This window comes from Hakea prostrata, chromosome 9 (genome assembly GCF_041222555.1).
Source record: "Hakea prostrata isolate BN-2017 chromosome 9, UWA_Hpros_2, whole genome shotgun sequence".
Lineage (NCBI taxonomy): Eukaryota > Viridiplantae > Streptophyta > Magnoliopsida > Proteales > Proteaceae > Hakea > Hakea prostrata.
The window spans coordinates 6,981,356-7,000,157 of record NC_142608.1 but is presented as its reverse complement, the minus strand read 5'-3'; the positions used below and the strand labels follow the sequence as shown (position 1 = coordinate 7,000,157).

Below are 18,802 nucleotides of genomic sequence, written 5' to 3'. Positions count from 1 at the left end.
TTCAGTAGAGAGAGAGAGAGAGAGAGAGAGAGAGAGCTGTTCTGCATTCTTGACAGACTTATATTACAGAAACCTCAGTTTGACACTCGTTATTCACTACATTTTGATCAATTCACATCACCGGGGCTCTAGCTCATTGATTGAACTGAGCATACGATCTGCTTCAGCTGGCCACCCTCTAGGCACAGGCTTGCCTGAGTCCATGCTGCTTCGCAGACATAGTGCTGGATGGGACGGTAATGGAAGACAGACTGAGTAGCTGTTCAACATTAGAACTATGTCTGTCATAGTGGGTCTCCGAAGTGCTTCTTGAACACATAATAGTCCTATGCGAATGCATCTCATTACCTCACTTCCCGAACAATTTCCTCTGAGGAATGGATCGATTAACTCGAGTGCTATTCCTGCCCTCCAATTTTTCCAAACCTGTATTAATTGAACCCTAAAGTCAATTAGATTCCTCAGGTTTTTAAGGCAAACTGAGGTCTCTACTAGTAATGTTATAATAGATAATGCCAATCAAAGAAGGACAGGCATCCATACATACATAGCTTAGCAGGTCCTCAGCACCATCTGCTTCATAGAAACTGCTGTTCTTCTTTCCAAATATGATCTCCAAAACTAGTACACCGAAGCTGAATACATCTGATTTCATAGAGAAGTGCCCATGCATTGCATACTCTGGCGACATGTAACCACTGCGAGAAAGAAAAAAAAAATTGATAAAAGCAAGAAATTTGTAAATGATGACTTAAGTAAAGAAAGCTGCCTGCATATATACAGAGATCACATCTCTTCAGTTAATTCTCAGTAGATGCCATATGAAGATTTAAGGACACAATTTTTTCTTTGGGGTGTTGGGAAGGGGTGGTAGCGAGTAGAATGGGGTGGTGGAGGTCTAGGAGAAAGAATTTCCTACCATTGCCTTCTTTTCTAGATCTGTTGCGAAGCCAGTATCATATTGAAAAGTCCTAACTAAGTTAGAGTTTCACCTCAAATGGGCTAAACCATCTTCATGAAATTCACTTAAATTATTCAGAAGCTCAAAAATGACTCACCAACTACAACAAAAACAGAAAAGCCTTAGCCTAACTAAATGGAATTGTCTACCAGGATCTTTTCAAAGAATAAATATGAAAATTGAAGAGAACCTTGAGAAGAAAAGCTATTCTTTCATAAGCAGACACTATAATAAGAGGTAAAGCAAATTAAGTAAACTGAAAGTAACATGAATAGAGAATAAAAGATTGAGAAAAGAAGAGAAAGACAATGAACAATGGAAGCAAGAGGATAGCCCCATAAATCAAGAAAATCTACTTGAATATTTTTTTTGGTAACCCGTCTACTTGATGTTGCCAACATGGATTTTCACCCTTCAATTAGTTTTAGCAGAGTACATTCTTGGCAAGACCTAGCTAGACTCTTCATGTCATTATCAACATCAGCCATGGTCTTTTTAGGTGTCTGTAGCTCTTTTAGCTTTTTCAATTGAAATTAGAGAAAACTTAGCAAACTAGCTTGATACACCAAATAAACATTTCCTTTTTCTCTTTGCTTTTGGCAAACATGAAATAAAGGTCAGAGACTCTAGAGATCTCGCACTTGGTTTTTCCACCCATGTACAAACCAGCACTGAAAAATATAAGCCAGCAGTTTCAATTCTGAGGGAAAACAGGGAGGATTGAGAATAGCCGGTAGTGGGAAGCATGTCTTATATTTTTCTGTAGGAGGAAGTGGATCCCACCTATCAAATGGTAGGGAGTGGTCAGCAGATTTTAAATGTTTGGCCCATCCCCATCATGTTCATGTTGATGGTGGAATTTATTCCAGAGCCCTAACATGGAAAAGATGTGCCTTGCATGATACTTTATTAATTAAGAACTTCAAAAATGAAAATGTGGAGAAATGTTTTCTGTTACAAAAACAATTGGAGGAACAAGGCTCAAAAACTTACTAAGTTCCGAATATTCTGGTTGTACTTGCTTGAGTTTGATCATCCCCAAAGATCCTTGCAAGCCCAAAGTTAGCAATTTTGGGATTCATATCCTCATTTAATAAGATATTGCTTGCTTTAAGATCCCTATGGATGATTCGGAGACGAGAATCTTCATGAAGATAAAGAAGCCCTCGAGCAATCCCTTTTATGATCTTGTGACGTGTCTCCCAATTTAAATGCATGCTTTTCTCCGAATCTACGGCCATCCAAATAAAGATAGAATTAAAATATAAGATATGGTCAAGTTGTCCAGTAATTCATCATTGATTGCTGCTATATGGTTAGAAGAGGGCAAAGTCGGTTGAGTTTTAGTTTTATTTCCACATCTGGATAAAGTAGTTATACTATATATAACACACGTGGAAATCTTACTAATATGCGAAAAAAACAAGATAGGTTTATAGGGCAAACCAAATAGAAAATGTTCCAAGCTTTTGTTGTGTATGAATTCGAAAATGAGAAACTTTTCTTCGCCCTCCAAGCAGAATCCCAGTAGCTTGACTAGATTGCGATGTTGAAGCTTTGCCAGTAACTTCGCCTCATTCAAGAATCTTACTTCACCTTGCCCGGAGCTTGTCAAGAGTCTTTTCACAGCGACTTCTTGTCCATTATGAAGTATGCCCTAATGATTACAGGCAACCAATAAACTACAGTAACTTTGTTGACAAAATGAAAGCTACTTCAATTAATCCAAATCAATCCAAATCAATCCAAATCAATGACTAAACAGAATTTCTATTCTATGGCATAAGAATAAGGAAGTTTGACATATCTGAATTCTAGTTTGATTACTTCACTGTCTACTCTCTTTCTTACCTTGTAAACACTTCCAAATACTCCTTGACCAATTTTATTGCTGTTGGCAAAACTGTCAGTGGCTTCAAGAACTGTACTGAAATCAAATTTTAGTGATTCTCCAGCGATACGTATGCCCCCACCTAAACACAAGCAACAAGGGGAGGAAAGTGTTTGAACTATTGGAAGAAAAAATATCAAAGTAAAATGGAAACTAATGAAAACAAAAGCCGTAAAAGATGAAGATTTATTTCAAATCAGGTTCAGTACTGTTTGCTAGTTTAGATGAAAAAGATAAAGCTCTCACCGTACTCCTTTGATAGGTGCTTCCTTTTCTGTCGCATTAGTATAACATACAAGATGATACATAGAAGAATCAAACCTCCAACTACAACCATTTCGATGGCAAGTATTCCCTTTGAGGACATTCCTAGTTTTTTAGCACACAAACAGTTTAGAACTAACGTTAGATCTCCACTACTTGCAGGAATAAGTTAGAATTAATGGATTCATGGTTGGAATATGGGTGATTCTTCTGAAAAGAAGTGTTTTAGGACTTGAGAAACTGGGTAATTGTCCCCTGCCCTCTTAGGTATTAAATAATTATACTAAAATTCTAAAACCCTAACTCACCATGAATGTCAGTTGTGTTACTCTTTCTCAAAGGCGAAGATGGTGAAGCTCTTGGTCCATAGAAAGGGTACATCTCAAACCTGAGACCACAGCTGGGATGAATCACCCTTCCTCCATCACTACCACTGCCTCCACGGAAGCTCAGAAGAACCATGGAATCTACTAGGCATGCTTTACATTCGTTCCTCGATAAAAACGGACTGCATTGTGCCATAGAAAATAGGGTTTTTTTATATTGAACAAAATTAGCTTCTCGAGTGGCGAATCTCTGATGATCAGAGGCAGCTTCACTGACGACCTTGTGAATCGTATCACTCAAAACCCGATCAAACTGAGCAATTCCAGAGATAATTCGTGGACTCAACCAGACGCGGTAATGATACTTGTATCTACTGTAGAAGAAGTACTCGTTCGAGTATTGAAATGTACAATTTTCGTAACCGATTACTCCAGACTTACTGTCGGAGCAAAGTCTGCTTAAGTCGAGATAGGCAGCAGTGACACAATTAAGGCAGACATCTCGAGTGGCATCGCCTCTGCAGTAGTACTGGCCGTAAACAGAATTAGGATTCTGGCCGACGGTGGCGTTTCGGTAGGCGTAGATAGAATTGACCATGGAGTAGCGCACAAGAGATTTGGATAGCTTTTCTAGGTTAAATTGGTAATCGCTGTTGTTTTTGAAAGAAGTAAAGTTACACGCGCAGAAGACCGGCGGAGGCCTGACGCAGCTTATGGAGCTTACCATTAACAAGAAGACAACGAAGAAGAAGACGACTGCAACGACCGTGGGTCTTGGTCTGTCGTTCGTCACGTACATTTTGATGGAAACCCTCCTCAATTCTCTTCTCCGGTTTGACGAAAATGGTGTTTCAAATTCGCTGATTCTCGGATTCTAATCTATCTCAAGCGCAACATAAACCAATGTGTTTCCCGTTTTCTTTTTCTTTTGGGGTAGAAACACCCGGAATACCTGCAGTGCATGTTGAAGAAGATGACAGGTGGAAGAGAAAACAACCATGGTTGAAAACCATGACCTGTATCCATACTGTAGCTCGTACATGCAGACGAAACCGTCCTCTCGTCACTCACCACCTGTCGGAGATATTCAAGGTCACATCGGGATTATCGTTTCTGATGGGATCTGCCAAGGAGATGAAAACTTTTAAGTTGAATAATAGGACTAAAACCCGAAGAGCTTCTTTTCATCCTGCTTCAAATCGAACTCACCTAGTTTTAAAAGAGAAATTGAACTTACAAAACCTCAAAACCCTCAAAGGTTGAATTTTAATATATTGTTGTCCCTGGGTTTGACCTTGCAGTCAAGGTTATCTGTATCTGAACAGTAACGGTCAAGTGATTTTAAATGATCGTATGATTCATATGGAAAATTTTATTGTACTGATGATGCAATCTAATAAAGAGACGTATCAATTATACCGATGATGCAATTTAGTGCGTTAGTTGTATCTAATATGGTTACGTATCGACTAGTATTACATTATATGGTGGGATACTTTAAATCTTGCCGGTAAATCCACTAATTCATACCCTGTTTTAAACCCTTCTTCCACCAGCACATAAGCAATTAATTTGATCTGTCTACATAGATGCAGAAAAGTCATGATTGGTAAAAGGTGAAGGAGATCGATCATGTTAAAAAGTTTTGGGCAAAAAAAGAAGGGAGGGGGGAATACTATCTAAAAGTGGTCCAGGGCAACTTGAAGAAGGCCATTTTATTTAGGGTTTATCTATTTCTTTCTTTATTTTATTTTCCTTTGGGTTGCCAACCCCGGTTTCCAAAGCTTTGCTCTAACTAATCCGGTGTTCGACCCGGGTCGCACACCTGGTTGTGGCCAATGGGGATTTTTTGCATTCACAAGGTTTCGATACCGGAACCTTGTTTAAGCGGACCAAGCTACTTACCACTTGGACCAACCCCTATTGGTAGAGTTTATCTATTTCTATTATAGATAGATATAAGATAGATATAATCTTATTTTGAAAAGATAAAGCGAATTAAGGTAGCGCTGCATTGTACCTCTTTCATCTTCTTCATGGTGAAAACCAACAATTTTTAGCAGCGGACATAGTCTAAGTATACCATATGAATCCTTATGTTGTGTGTGATTTTCTTCTTTAATTTTCCTTCTGGCTTTGCTAACACCTGAATGGATGGATTGACTGAACTGTATTGAAGTCAACACTCGATCTTGTTGTATAGTGGTCGATTCAATAACATTTGTTTTTGGGTAGAGATTCCATAACATTGAAAGCTACAAAAATTTCAAAATTTCTAATTCAAGGTTACTTAGTACTTTTCCAACAGGACTGTAGCTCTAATTATAAGTATTTGTCGTACTAAATGAAGGTAAAGCAGGAAAGAGTTACCTATAGATATACATAAGAAGATGACAGAAGCCCTAGGGTTTCCTGTGTCCAGAGCTGTGGTTAGACTATACTGTACTTAAAAGTTGAGCATTTTCCATTGTTCAAACACCCCCCCCCCCCCGCGCCCACCACCACTCAAAATTATAGGGAAATTGGGGATAGAATCAGTCATTGGTGCGTCATTCAGAATTGCTGGACATCAGGATTAATCACAGTCGGTTCTCGATTCTTACCTGCATCTGAAAGGCGCCTAATAACCACTCTTATGCTCCCTTTCTTCAAAGTAGAGCATTGGCTGAAAATAGAGTACTTGGGCAGTGGAGAGTCTCATCTGCTTTAATGATTCAGCTCTGAAAAAGACCTTACGTTTGGTTTGTGATTATGTATAGGGGTGTAAATAGATAATCAAAATACACTCCCGAATTCGCATCTGCATTCGTTTAGTGGTATTTGATTCCGTCTGGTTACTAATAGATGCGGGTATGGTATATCTTTTTCTTACTAATTATTATCCATTCGATAAAATTATCTGATTAATTTACTTATTTAGATTTATTTTTCTTATTTTTATAATTTTTTACTTAAAATATGTTACTATTTTTCTAGGATTTCTACTAAAATAACTACCAAAGTTATTAAGTTCTTAGATTTCAAACCTAACCTCGCAAACAAAATGGTAAATATATCAATAGGTAGTCGAAAACTTATATTCAATTTCTATTCATGCCCAATTAGAAAAATCTACTTAAGAAAATAATTATCCAATTATCATCCGAATCCAACTAAATCCGTCCAAAAACCAATAGGATATATTATCAGAATCCATCCGAATATAATAGAATGCAGATATGGTATTACCATTTACCACTATCTTATTCAAATCCAATCCGTTTACAACCCTAATTATGTGAGCATTAATCTTGATCAATTGGCAAATTAAGACTAACCCGTCATAAGAGATTAGAAGATCAAATCACGTTTGAGGTTGTAATTTTTTTATTTTTTGGAGTTGCATAACAGACTCAAGTTATGCAGGTGAGAGCTAGCTCCTTCCTGGATTTAAGCTGGTCTTGTTTTTGGTTTTGTAACTACTATTCACCAAAAAAAGAAAATGGAGTGGGTAGAAAATGTAAGGTAGCAGATGAATCAAATTATCAATTGATTCAAATTCTAAGAGCCAGGACACCCTTTCCATTTGTAATGGATATAATGGCTACAGCTCTTATTCAGTCAAAAATTCCACTATATTTTACCCATTTATATGAATAACCAAATAAAAATACTAAGCATGCAAATAAAAGAAATACACGCATACCCCATAAATACAACTAAATATGAATCAAAATACGTTACACACACACACACTATATATATATATATATATATATCAAAATACTTTTCATGAAGAAACAAGGTCTCCATTACTGTACAAGAAAGAGAGCTAGAAACAAGATCTTCATTACTGTACATGAAAGAGAATTTGAGTTAAGAAAAAATGTCACAGAGAGAGAGAGAGAGAGAGAGAGAGAGAGAGAGAGAGAGAGAGAGCTATCCTTGCTTCTTTACATTAACTATTCCCATTCTAGGTAGAAGTACATAGCAGGAACCCAAGGTCGCTTGAAGATTAGAAAACACTTGTTCTAGGATATCTGACCTTTAATCTATATATTCACATCATCTAGGCGCTAAGTCAGTGATTGTAATGAGTCCGCATTGATCAGATTCAGCTGGAGGCAGCCATGGCATAAGCATGCCTGAATCCATGGTATGTCGCACAAACAGTGCTGGTTGCGATGGGGTTGGAAGACTGACTGAGTTACTGTCCAACATGAGGACTACATCTGCCATAGTGGGTCTTTCAGCTACTTCCTGCACACACAGCAACCCAATGTGTATGCATCTCAGCACTTCATTTCTACAACAATCTTCTCCGAAGAATGGATCAATCAACCCAAAGGCTGTTCCTTCCTTCCAACATCTCCATACCTGCAACAATTGAACCATAGAAGTCATTTAGGGTCCTCAGATTTTTTGGCAAACTGAAGGACTTTGCCACTAATGTTCTAGCAAGGGAAAAGAAGTACAGACATCCACACTTACATAGCTTGAAAGATCTTCAACACCATCTTCTTGGAAGAAACTACTATTCTTTTTTCCAATTACTATCTCCAGAAGTAATACACCAAAGCTGTATGTATCTGATTTTACTGAAAACTGGCCATGCATGGCATACTCCGGAGACATGTAACCACTGCAACAAATTAGTATATGATAATTTAAGTACACAATGGTAACTGCAGATATTACATGAGATCATATTTTTGCTTATATATTAATTTATTTATAATTTTCTTTGTTGGGGGGGGGGGGGGGGGGAGTGTTGGTGGAGAAAAACAAGTTGCTACTATAAACGATACTGATCAGAATTCCATTCCAACTTGATCTTCACAGACAGATTATCAAAATCTCATTCAAACTCAAACTCAAAGAGGAACAACCCTAACATGCAATCCATCATAATTTTGTATCCCTAGTTTAATTATAACTTTCTTTTCTTGTATTATTCATACTTTAGCTCTTGTAATATATACAAACACTAGCTTTGTCTTTTTCTGTTTCTTGTGGCAGCCAATATCAGACAGCTAAGCCTAGCCAAATTAGAGTTCACATTGAAAATTTCCAGATGAGCTGAACCTTCTTCGTTAAATCCACACCAATTATTCGGCTATGTTTAAGTGCTACAAGTCTCATCAATCTTCAGCTCATGTATAACTCAACAACACAACAACAATAACAGCTAAGCCTTATCCCATTGAAATCGAATCGCCTACGCAGATATTTTAAAAAACACAAATATTGGGTAACTGGATCCTAGCAAGCACAAGGTACTATAGCCATTTACATCAAAACTCAAATTCTGTTATTTTCTTCTTGCATGTGTAAGCACTCACTATAATAAGGAGCTAAGAAAATGGAAATGAATGTTTGATGAAAAAAAAAAAAGGAAAAGGAAAAGAAAAAAAAATATGTGAGAATAGAAAATGAACAATGCCAGGTAAGAAGAAAGAGGATAACTCGAGAAGTCAGGAAAATTTACTTGGTGTGAATAACATGGATCCCTACCATTCAATATATTTTTTTTTGGTGGGTCAATTTTACCATTCAGTAGGCTCTATCTAAGTTCATACTTGGCAATGACCTAGACTATACATGTTATTCTTCTTAACATCAGCCATTGTCATTTTAGCAATGCCCTGATTCTTTCATCTCCTTAAATTTGAATATGATGAAGAACTCACCAAACCAGTCTAATGTCATATGCATTTCCTTTTCTTCTCTCCTTCTCAAGATCAAGATAATAAAGGTTGGAGATTCTAGAGATTATGCACTTAATTTCCTCTCCAAGACGGACCAGAAGTTCACAGTTATTAACCTACAACTTAATTTGTTTTGGGGGAAAGAAGATTAAGGGTCTCTTATAGCACAATGCATGTCTACATTTATGGCAAAACAAAATAGAATCAACCAGTCAAATGGGGAAGGGCATGTTGGACTTTACCTCCTCTATATAAGGTGTTGGGATTTACTTCGATCCACCAACAAGAGAAAAACACGTGTCATGCATCATTCTTTGCCGAAAATTAGTAAAGAACTTGGAAACTTTTTATTAATATTTTCTATTACCAAAGATATTCGAAGTAATGAAGCTCAAAAACTTACTAAGTCCCGACTATTCTGTTTGTATTTGCTTGGGTCTGATTCTCATCAAACATCCTTGCGAGCCCAAAGTCAGAGATTTTGGGATTCATATCCTCATTTAATAAGATATTGCTTGCTTTAAGATCCCTATGAATGATGCGAAGGCGGGAGTCTTCATGAAGATAAAGAAGCCCTCGAGCAATCCCTTGGATGATTTTGTGACGTGTTTTCCAATCCAACTGCTTGCATCTCTCAGAATCTATATATGCCCATCCAAATAAAGATAGAGTCAATACAGGATATTGTCATCTTGTCCAACAATTCATCATTGAATGTTGCTATTTGGACAAATGGGGATGAAGATGTTGAGCTCTCCATTTTAATTCCATAAGCGGATAAAATAGGAATGTTATAATTCTTGAAAATACTAGTAATATGAAGGAAAAAAGAAAAAAAGAAAAAAACAACTCCACCCTCCTCAAGAGAGAGAGAAAGAGAAAGAGAGAAGTTTGTGGGACAAACCAAATAGAAAGTAGTCCAAACTCTTGTTGGGTACAAACTCATAAATAAGTATTCTTTCTCCTCCCTCCAAGCAAAATCCCCGTAGCTTCACTAAATTACGATGTTGAAGCTTTGCCACTAACATCACTTCATTTAGGAACTCATCTTCACCTTGTCTTGAGTATCTGGAGAGCCTCTTGATAGCTATTTGTTGTCCGTTAGGAAGTGTCCCCTAGTGATTACAAGCAATCAATTAAATACTATTATTTAGGATCAATTACAAGCTACCTTAGTTATTCTAAATTCATTACTAATCAGAAAACAATGAAATTTGACATGCTTTAATTCTAGTTTGATTACTTCATGTTTTCCTCTTATTTCTTACCTTGTAAACACTTCCGAATCCTCCCTGACCAATTCTATTGGCCTCAGCAAAATTGTTTGTGGCTTCACGAACAGTAATGAAATCAAATTGTACTGAATCTGTGCTTATAAGTATGTCGTTCCCTCCTATACACAAGCCACGAGTGAGAAAATAAATTTGAACTTAGGGTTATTGAACTTTCAGTCACTTGAGATAAAAGATGCAAGATTAGATCTTTGGAAAATTTTAGTTCATGATCAAGGAAACAGTTTTGGATGATCAAGTTGAGTGTTTAGTAGTCTAGATGAAAAGGATAAAGCTTTTACCTTGTTCCTTTGGTGGGCATCCCTTTTTCAATCGCGTCAACATAAAATAGAAGATGATAAATAGAAGAATCGCTCCTGCTATAATTGGAACAACCACAGCACCAATTTCTTTTGAGGCGATCTTTTGTTTTCCTGCACACAAAATTTAAATAAACATAATCAAATCTTCAGTAATTAATAGGAACAAACAAAGTTGATCTCGGTAGTAGGTAGAATTAGAACAGAAACCCAAAATCCAAAGCCCTAAGTAAAAACTCACCAGGAATTGAAGCCGAAAGTGGCGAGAGTACTCTAGGCTTATAGAAACGGTAGGCCTCAAACCTGACATTACAGCTCGGAAAAACCACCCTTGCTCCATCATTGTTTCTGTGATACTTGAAGAGAGAGGAAATGGAGTCCACAAGGCATATTTTACAGTCCTCCTCTGATAAATCAGGACTGCACTGCGCGAGAGAGAAAATGTGTTTGTGTTCTTTACCCAGAATAAAATCAGATTCCTGAGTGGCGTATCTCTGCGAATCGGAGGAAGCTTTGATGGCGACATGGGCAAGTGTATCATTCAAGACCCGATTGAACTCAGTAAATTCAGAGAGAACGTGTGGGCTGAACTCATGGAAGACAGGTTTCTCAGACACAAGTGAGAAGAAGCTCTCGTTGGAGTACTGAAATATACAGTCTTCGTAGATAATTTGTCCAGATTTCCTGTTTGGGCATTTTGTGACCAAGTCACGTTCGGCGGCGCTGACGCAATTACCGCACTCAATGTTAGTGACATCGCCTCTGCAATAGTAGCGGCCATAAACAGAATTAGGGTTTTTTCCAGCGACGGCGCTACGGTAGGCGTTGTCGGATTTGGACAACGCGTAGTTGAAAAGAGATCCGAATAAATTTTCGAGATTGAATTGGTAAGTGCTGTTGGTTTGGTAAGAAGTAAAGTTGCAATAGTACTTGAGATGGGTTTCATTGGAGCAGCTGACGAAACATTGCAGCAGAGAGAAGACAACGAAGAAGATGATGACTGAGATGACCGTGGGTCTTGCGTTGTCGTTCGTCACGTACATTTTGATCGAAACCCACCACGATTGTATTCTCTAGTTTGAGTCAACGAAAGGGTTTGAAATTCGCAGACGGATTCGCAGAAGGTGGAAGGTGGTCAGGTGAGTTTCAATTCATTCATGGATCTGCGTTCGCAGCTGCTGCAGAAACTAATACGTTTTCAAGGCACCGCATATGCAAGAAGATGACACGTGGAAAAGAATATTATAACGCTCAATTATATATTCACCAAATGCCCTTCGGTCGTTTTCTATCTCAAAAATTGGGCTCAATTTGAGTGAGCATTGAGCTGCCTACCCCTAGGATTGAATCGATTTGGACGACCCGACCACCCGACCTTTTTTTTTTTTTTTTACAGGTAAGCATGGCTAAAAAGTACAAAAAATATAAAATCAGATTGTCCAGATTTCAACTAGATCGTGGCTTTACGCAGCTCAGTGTTGCACATTAATTGCACAACACTGAATCTTTTCGCAAAACTTTTTTGTCACAATGAGAAAAGCCTCATTACTTGTGAAGGAAAGCAAGATAGCCATGATCGTACGATTAAATCCTGAGTCAGCTGAGCCACAAATTTGTGTATCTGCCAAGCACCTTGGATGGATTTTCTTTTTCTTCCACTAAGGGTCATCCGATGGATTTTATATTTTTATTTTCTTTTACCCAAATGACCATGATGTACCCCCTCTTTACTTACGCATACGCAATTTCGATAAGAGTCTAGCCAGCTCGTCTCTACCTTGAGATTAATAACCAATGACTCTTTTGTTAATCACACGTAGAATATCTTGTGTAGTTGGGTAGGCTAACTAGAATCTATCTTTCCTTTAGTGTGTAACCGATTTATATATGTGAAGCTTCTCATTTTTTCTCTCCTTTGCTTTTCATTTGCCCCTCTTTCTTTAAAATAAAGCTGCTTTTTAGAGTTGGCTTTTGCAATTGCAATCTGTCTCTGGCTCCTCGATTTGAACGTCAATAAGACTTGGTCGAGTGACTTCTCTCATACTAGCGAATTCCTCTTTCCTTCGCTTTCCCAGCCGCTGCCTCGTTGGCCCAAGTTGTTTTTTTTTTTTTAGATTTTGAATTACTCTTTACCATAAAAATGGATCGGGTGTCCTCTTGGATGTTCCAAACCACCATCTTGGACTTCCAACATTTGCTTCAGAGAGAAAGTTTGGGACTCAAAGTGCACCCTCATGAGGCAAGGAAAAACTTCAAAATGTGTCTTTTACATAACTTGGAATTTTTTTTTTATTTTTTATGGTATTACCTCCCAGAGCAAGTGAACTTATTACTCTATTAGAAAGCAGAATTAGCAACTGTTACACGAATTTTCAAGTGGATGAGATCGGGCAGGTGGTGCAAGAAATTATAGACCCCCGTCAGGATATCTTTTTCTTCCTCATTTTGATTTTGGTTTTCGTATCACCGATCTTGGTTCACGCTCTATGGCATTTCCACTATCAAACTAATCCAATCCTGAAAAAGATTATTCGTGAAACAACGCGTGTGCTTATTCATAAGGTTCGCTCCTTCCACAAGGTGGATGTAAGGGAAGCAGCATGCAATCTACAATGTAGCGTTGACGGTGGAGTGCACCCGCCCAACAAAAGAAAGAGAGGCAACGATCAAACTAAGGAGGGGGGGGGGGGCTCCACTTCGACTTTTGAAGGCCAAACGGCAAGAACCGGCGTTAGCAACCTCAGTCCAAAGTTGGCTGCTTGCGTGGTCAAAGGGATCCTGGAAGTAGAAGCGTGCTAGCCTAGAAAATATCTAAACCATATCTAGCAAAGAGAGACCACCGCCAACTGGAAAAACCACCGCGGGTCCCAGGACGGCCGCGGGGAACAAGGGGGGGATCTTCGGAGGTGGGTGCGTTTCTTCGGGGGTGTTTTTGGGGCTCCGGCCGCGAGGACTAGTACTAGCTTGGAACTTCTTCCAGAGTCCGCGCTCCGTTCTCGGTGCTTGCGTGTTTGGTCGGTTCCTCCTGGTGCCGGGTGTCCGTGTTCCGACTCTTGAGCGTTGCCTTGGGCTTCTCTGTTGTCCGTGGCTCGGAGCTGTTTGGCTTTCCCTCTGCGTCTTTCTCTCCTCTTCTTTCCGCGTTGTCTCGTTTGTGCGAGGGAGCTTTTTCGTTGTTTTTTCTTTCTTTCTTCCCCTTTTCAAAAAAGAAGGAGGATCGGAAAGGCAATTCTGGAACCAAGCCGAAATCGAGCCTCGTCTAGGAGGATCTCCTTAAAAAAGGGTCGGATAGCCAAATTTGGGGCGAATTGGAGAGAAAACTTCTTTTGCTATTCCAAACCCGCTGCTGATTTGGCCCTGCACTGATTCAAGAGCTTTTTGTTTAGTCTAGGATTCTTTTGAATAAGAAAACCAAAAGAAGCGGATGGCCGAGAAAAAGAAGCGGTCGTCGTCCAGCGGCCGGTAGCTCCACATTGCGAAGAACCACTCGCTATCTTTTCTTCCTAAATAACATGTGCAGGTACCCTAGGAGAAGAGAAACAAGCTACCCTCACGTACCTGCCATATATATCTATAGGCGGCAATGGTAATAATCATATGGTCGGGATTTCAATCTAGACCGTGGCCTTACGCAGCTTAGTGTTGCCCGTTAATTGCACAACACTGAAGCTTTTCACAAAAGAACTAATCTCAATGGAAAGCGTCATTGCATGTTAAGGAAAGCAAAATAGCCATGACCGTACAATTCAATCCTGAGTCAATTGAGCCGCAATTGTGTATCTGCCAAGCACCTTGGATGGATTTTCTTTTTCTTTTGCTAAGGGTCATCCGATGGATTTTATTTAATTAGGTGTAACAAGAGATTATCTTCAAGAGTGATTGCCATTTGTTGTCCTCTACAAAACATCACCATTAAGTTCCGTAGTTCCTTATACTTTATATTGCAATAGAAAAAAATAATCTTGAGCCACCCGTGGAACTCCACAAAGTATACAATATTGCTTCCAAAATCGACTTGTTTGTTGAGCTGATCTAGTTCAGGGTCTGGCTAGGACTTATCACCAAAGGAAATGATAAGAGCGAGATGACCTAGTAAGTTGATGAAAAATTGTGGATTACCTTTGGTGTTGGATCTTACATTCGTAATGGAGACAGCTCTCAATTGACAAATCTTCATAATTGTCACTGGATCGGCTCTAGAACTAAAGTCCCCGAACTCCGATAATGGTGAGTTAATAAAGTGGTTAAAGGCCCAACCTCCTACGGGGAGGTCTTGGGTTTGCACCCATTCGACGGCATTAATATTCTCATTCCCATCCCAGTATATTAGAAGCTCTTAATCCAAAAAAAGGTCCATTGAGCTCTGATAATGTCTCTAGCTCCTATCTTGAACTAATATTAATTGATTTATACAAAGAATCAGGGTCGAGCCCATTGGTCCAACTCTGATCTGGTCTGATTCAGAGCGATAGACTCGATTGACTCAGTGATTCGGGATCAAGCTGAGTCACTTGGTGAGAAAAGTGGCACAACACAAAGTAATCTAGATTATGCAATCCCTTTGTCTAAAAAGATCATTTGCCAAGAGTTTCTATGCATTAAGAGAATTTGTATTAAAAATTTAAACAAATTAAGGAATTGATCGAACAAACTACAATGTGCCCCTGGTTTGTGAACTATTATTTTTGCATCCTCTTTAATTTTTCTATTGTGTTTGCATTTCCATATATTTCAAACTAGAATAATAGGTTACATAATGACTTAACAGTTTTTTCTGTTTTTATTTGTTTTTATTTGTTTTTAATTTTTTTTTTAATTTTTTATATTTACGTATTGTGTTCCTATTTTTTTTTTGGTACATAAACGAGTCAAAAAACCCAAAAAACAAGAATAAAAAAAAAAATTAGCGAGAGTCTTCATTTTAATTTTCGTCGAGATTTCTGAATAAAAGACCATGAATTTCCTAAATCCATTGAAGAACCTAGAAGAAGCATGAAGTATTTTTTTTTTTCTTCTTCAATTGAATTGAGAGTTTAAATAATTCTATATGACATTCTGTATCCTAGTTATGCGTAGTCACTTTGCAATTTTTTTCTCAACCATAAAAATAGAGAAATCTACCCATAACTTGGTAAGGTATGATGTGATTTCATTTTGCCACCAAACTTCTAGAATTACACATAGTGCCTTCTATCACAACAAGTGGCACTTAATCCAGCTGCTAGAATTATAACTTTGTTGAACAAAAATTAGTTATTTTGTAAAAATAAAATTTTTTAATTAATTTTTAATTTTAAAAAGCTACTCGTTCCTCCTTAATTTCAATGGTTGTTCCATCTGGTTCATCCCTCACTCTTCCTTCATCTTGGCCCAAATTAATTTTACATTTTTTATGAAAAACATCTCCAATCCATCTTATATCAAGAGTATTTTGATTAAAAATTTATACTTGTACTTTTTTAAATTTTTTTAAAACCTGTTTGAGAGACACTTTAGTTTAAAGGAATTAATCACTGGTCAGGGGTATGCGTAAGTTTGTTTCCTGATATTTCAAGTTCCTATTCATGGGTGATAAACTATAAATACAAGGGGGGAACCGTATACAAACTTAGTAGTTTACAAGTTCAATGGTGTCCTCCTCGGTCTCAATTGCCCAAAAAAGTAAGGGATAAAAGATGTTGCTTGTTCCCGTATGATGTATACATTCTATATAACTCTCAAGCCATCTGATTGCCGGATTGGGATTCTTTAATATGGACTCTCCATATACATAAGGCACCCGTAAATTGGTGGAAATCATTAATGACTTCATTTGGTTTTGACGGGAATTTGTAGGAAATGAAGGAAAATGTTATAATTCTAATTGCTTGGGATAAATATTGCCGACTAAAGGTAAGGAGCGGGCTTGGTTTCAAGAAGATGGTGCGTGCACATGAACACTGCTCCATTGCTTAAGTAAGAGTGCAAACTTCTCAATGAACCTAACTCAATTTTGACAAGATGTTTAAAGCTAAATACTTTCTTAATACTTCCATTTTTTTTTCTCCCAAGTTAGAAAAAATGTGGCTCTAACTCTTGAAATAGTTTAAGACAAATTCTTCCTCATCTTGCAGGTATGGTAATTTTCAAAAAACTAGAAAATGATTGTGACACCTCTTTCTAGTTTGATCTTTGATCCTTGGGTTCATACAACTATGGATCATCAGATTGAAAGGTCTAATCCATGTTTCAACCAAGGCATTCAAAGCTGGCTGAAGTGGTAGAAAGTAGATCTCTACGATAATAGAGATCAATCAAACCTTTAACCCAACAATAGTTCATTTGATAAATAATGTGTCTCTCAGTAGATAATGATTCTTGGATCTCTTTGATTTCTTAGAAGGGTGCTTTTACCACTAAACTAGCCTACGATACATTAATTTGCTCTCAATATGGTAGCTCATTGCGCATAGTGGAAATTCTTTTGGAAACTACATATCCACCCTAAGTTTAAAATGTTCTTTTGGCATTTGTTAAATGCAAGTATACCAATTAGAGAGACTCTTTTCCAAATTGACAACAATTCAGAGCAATTGTGTGTTATATGGTGGTGAATGCGCTAAGTTAGCTTGGCATCTTTTCATACATTGTGATGGGGCTAACTGGATAAGGGTAGTAGGCCCCTTAGGGCTTCACACATATTTTTTTGCCTAAAATAACTTCTTGTAGCTGTGCTTAAATCTATTTTCCAACTCAAACTTAGATAAACCTATATTTTGTTGGATGTTTTCGATATTGACGATTACATGCTACAGATTATGGCTTTTACGTAATGAAGTTCTCAGCTAAATGGAATGGAGATATGCAGATCTCACCCCCACATGTGGTTGGGATGTAAGGGGAAACATTTCTTGTACAGACCACACAACCACTTAAATTGTGTATTTGTATGGCTTTAGGAAATATAGACATTCGAAGTAATAAAATCTTAATGTGTGCAGGATTTGTACATAAAAGCAACAATTGGGCAGCTTATTGTTGGGGTGTGGTAGATGCAGCTCACAAAGGGATCATGAAATTAAGTGATACGTGTGTTGGTTCACAAACAATGGTGGTCTTACAAAGGATCATAGAAGGACTCAAGCATGCTGGCCAGACAAACATCAAGTTAACAGCTATATGGTGCAATTGCTTAGACTTAAAGGACTATATATGTACCGAAGCCAAAGAAATTGTGGCCCAAGACCTGCAGCTGACAGAGAACCTACTACTACTTAAAACTAGAATGCATAATTCATGACAGTCCACATAACATGTGAGAAAACAACTCCCAAAAGGCAAAAAGAGAAGGCAAGAACATTCTTCCAAAAAAAAAAGGACAGAGAGATGTGGGTGTCAAACGAATCAAATAGTAAGTGATCAAGGCTTTTGTTGGGTATAAACTCATAGATAAGTATCTTTTCTTCTCCGTCCAAACAATATCCCAATAGCCTAACAAGATTGCGGTGTTGAAGCTTTGCAACTAACACAACCTCATTCTTAAATTCTTCTCCACCTTGCCTTGTGTTTTTGGTGAGCCTCTTGACAGCGATTTCTTGTCCATTCGAAAGTTTACCCTGATGACACAATGCAAACAATTCTTCTATGTCTTCACAATCAAATGAAAACTACTGTAAATAACTACTTTCTTTCTTTTTTAGAGAAAAAAAATACTTTCAATTACTTCAAATGCATTTCCAATCAGAACTTCTACTTATGGCAAGATGTTGAAAAATACAAGAATTTGCTACATGTATGTAACTTCCGATCTTACCCTGTAAACAGAACCAAAACCTCCTTCACCAATTTTATTGGCCTCGAAGAAGTTGTCTGTGGCTGCAAGGACCGTACTTAACTCAAATTGCAATGCTGCTGCACTTTTAATTGCATTTCCATCTGGCACAAGCCACAAGGGAAGAAAAGTTAAACACTGATATTTGCCAAAGATGAATGAGTAAACAACACCCCTATAGGATTAATATATTCAAGAAGATTCGTAACCATATATTGGCTTCTTTAGCCAGCTGAGGTACTAAGATGCAAGATCAGTTTCAGATCTTACATCTA

At 37.9% G+C, this 18,802-nt stretch overlaps 2 protein-coding genes across 2 annotated transcripts; both read right to left on the bottom strand.

Moving 5' to 3' along the window:
- Nucleotides 1–117: 117 nt before the first annotated feature.
- On the bottom strand, nt 118–4,241 carry LOC149004362 (cysteine-rich receptor-like protein kinase 25). The gene is made up of 7 exons (XM_089168635.1): nt 3,446–4,241; nt 3,099–3,251; nt 2,813–2,934; nt 2,408–2,618; nt 1,955–2,192; nt 548–698; nt 118–426 (listed from the first exon to the last, which is right to left on the bottom strand). The coding sequence occupies exons 1-7, from the start codon at nt 4,239–4,241 to the stop codon at nt 118–120; spliced, it is 1,980 nt and encodes a 659-aa protein (XP_089024761.1).
- A 3,245-nt stretch (nt 4,242–7,486) lies between these two features.
- Nucleotides 7,487–11,763, bottom strand: LOC149004361 (cysteine-rich receptor-like protein kinase 15). Its single transcript, XM_089168634.1, has 7 exons — nt 10,962–11,763; nt 10,703–10,834; nt 10,398–10,522; nt 10,034–10,244; nt 9,533–9,770; nt 7,913–8,063; nt 7,487–7,798 (listed from the first exon to the last, which is right to left on the bottom strand). The coding sequence occupies exons 1-7, from the start codon at nt 11,761–11,763 to the stop codon at nt 7,487–7,489; spliced, it is 1,971 nt and encodes a 656-aa protein (XP_089024760.1).
- Between the last annotated feature and the right edge of the window lie 7,039 nt (nt 11,764–18,802).

Coding starts and splice junctions, on each gene's coding strand:
- LOC149004362 (XM_089168635.1), bottom strand. CDS start 4,241: ATGTACGTGACGAACGACAGACCAAGACCCACGGTCGTTGCAGTCGTC. Junction 699..1,954: donor ACCAGAATATTCGGAACTTA/GTAAGTTTTTGA, acceptor TCTTTCTCGCAG/TGGTTACATGTCGCCAGAGT. Junction 427..547: donor CTGAGGACCTGCTAAGCTAT/GTATGTATGGAT, acceptor CAATTAATACAG/GTTTGGAAAAATTGGAGGGC.
- LOC149004361 (XM_089168634.1), bottom strand. CDS start 11,763: ATGTACGTGACGAACGACAACGCAAGACCCACGGTCATCTCAGTCATC. Junction 10,835..10,961: donor ACTTTCGGCTTCAATTCCTG/GTGAGTTTTTAC, acceptor TTTTGTGTGCAG/GAAAACAAAAGATCGCCTCA. Junction 10,523..10,702: donor ATGCCCACCAAAGGAACAAG/GTAAAAGCTTTA, acceptor GCTTGTGTATAG/GAGGGAACGACATACTTATA.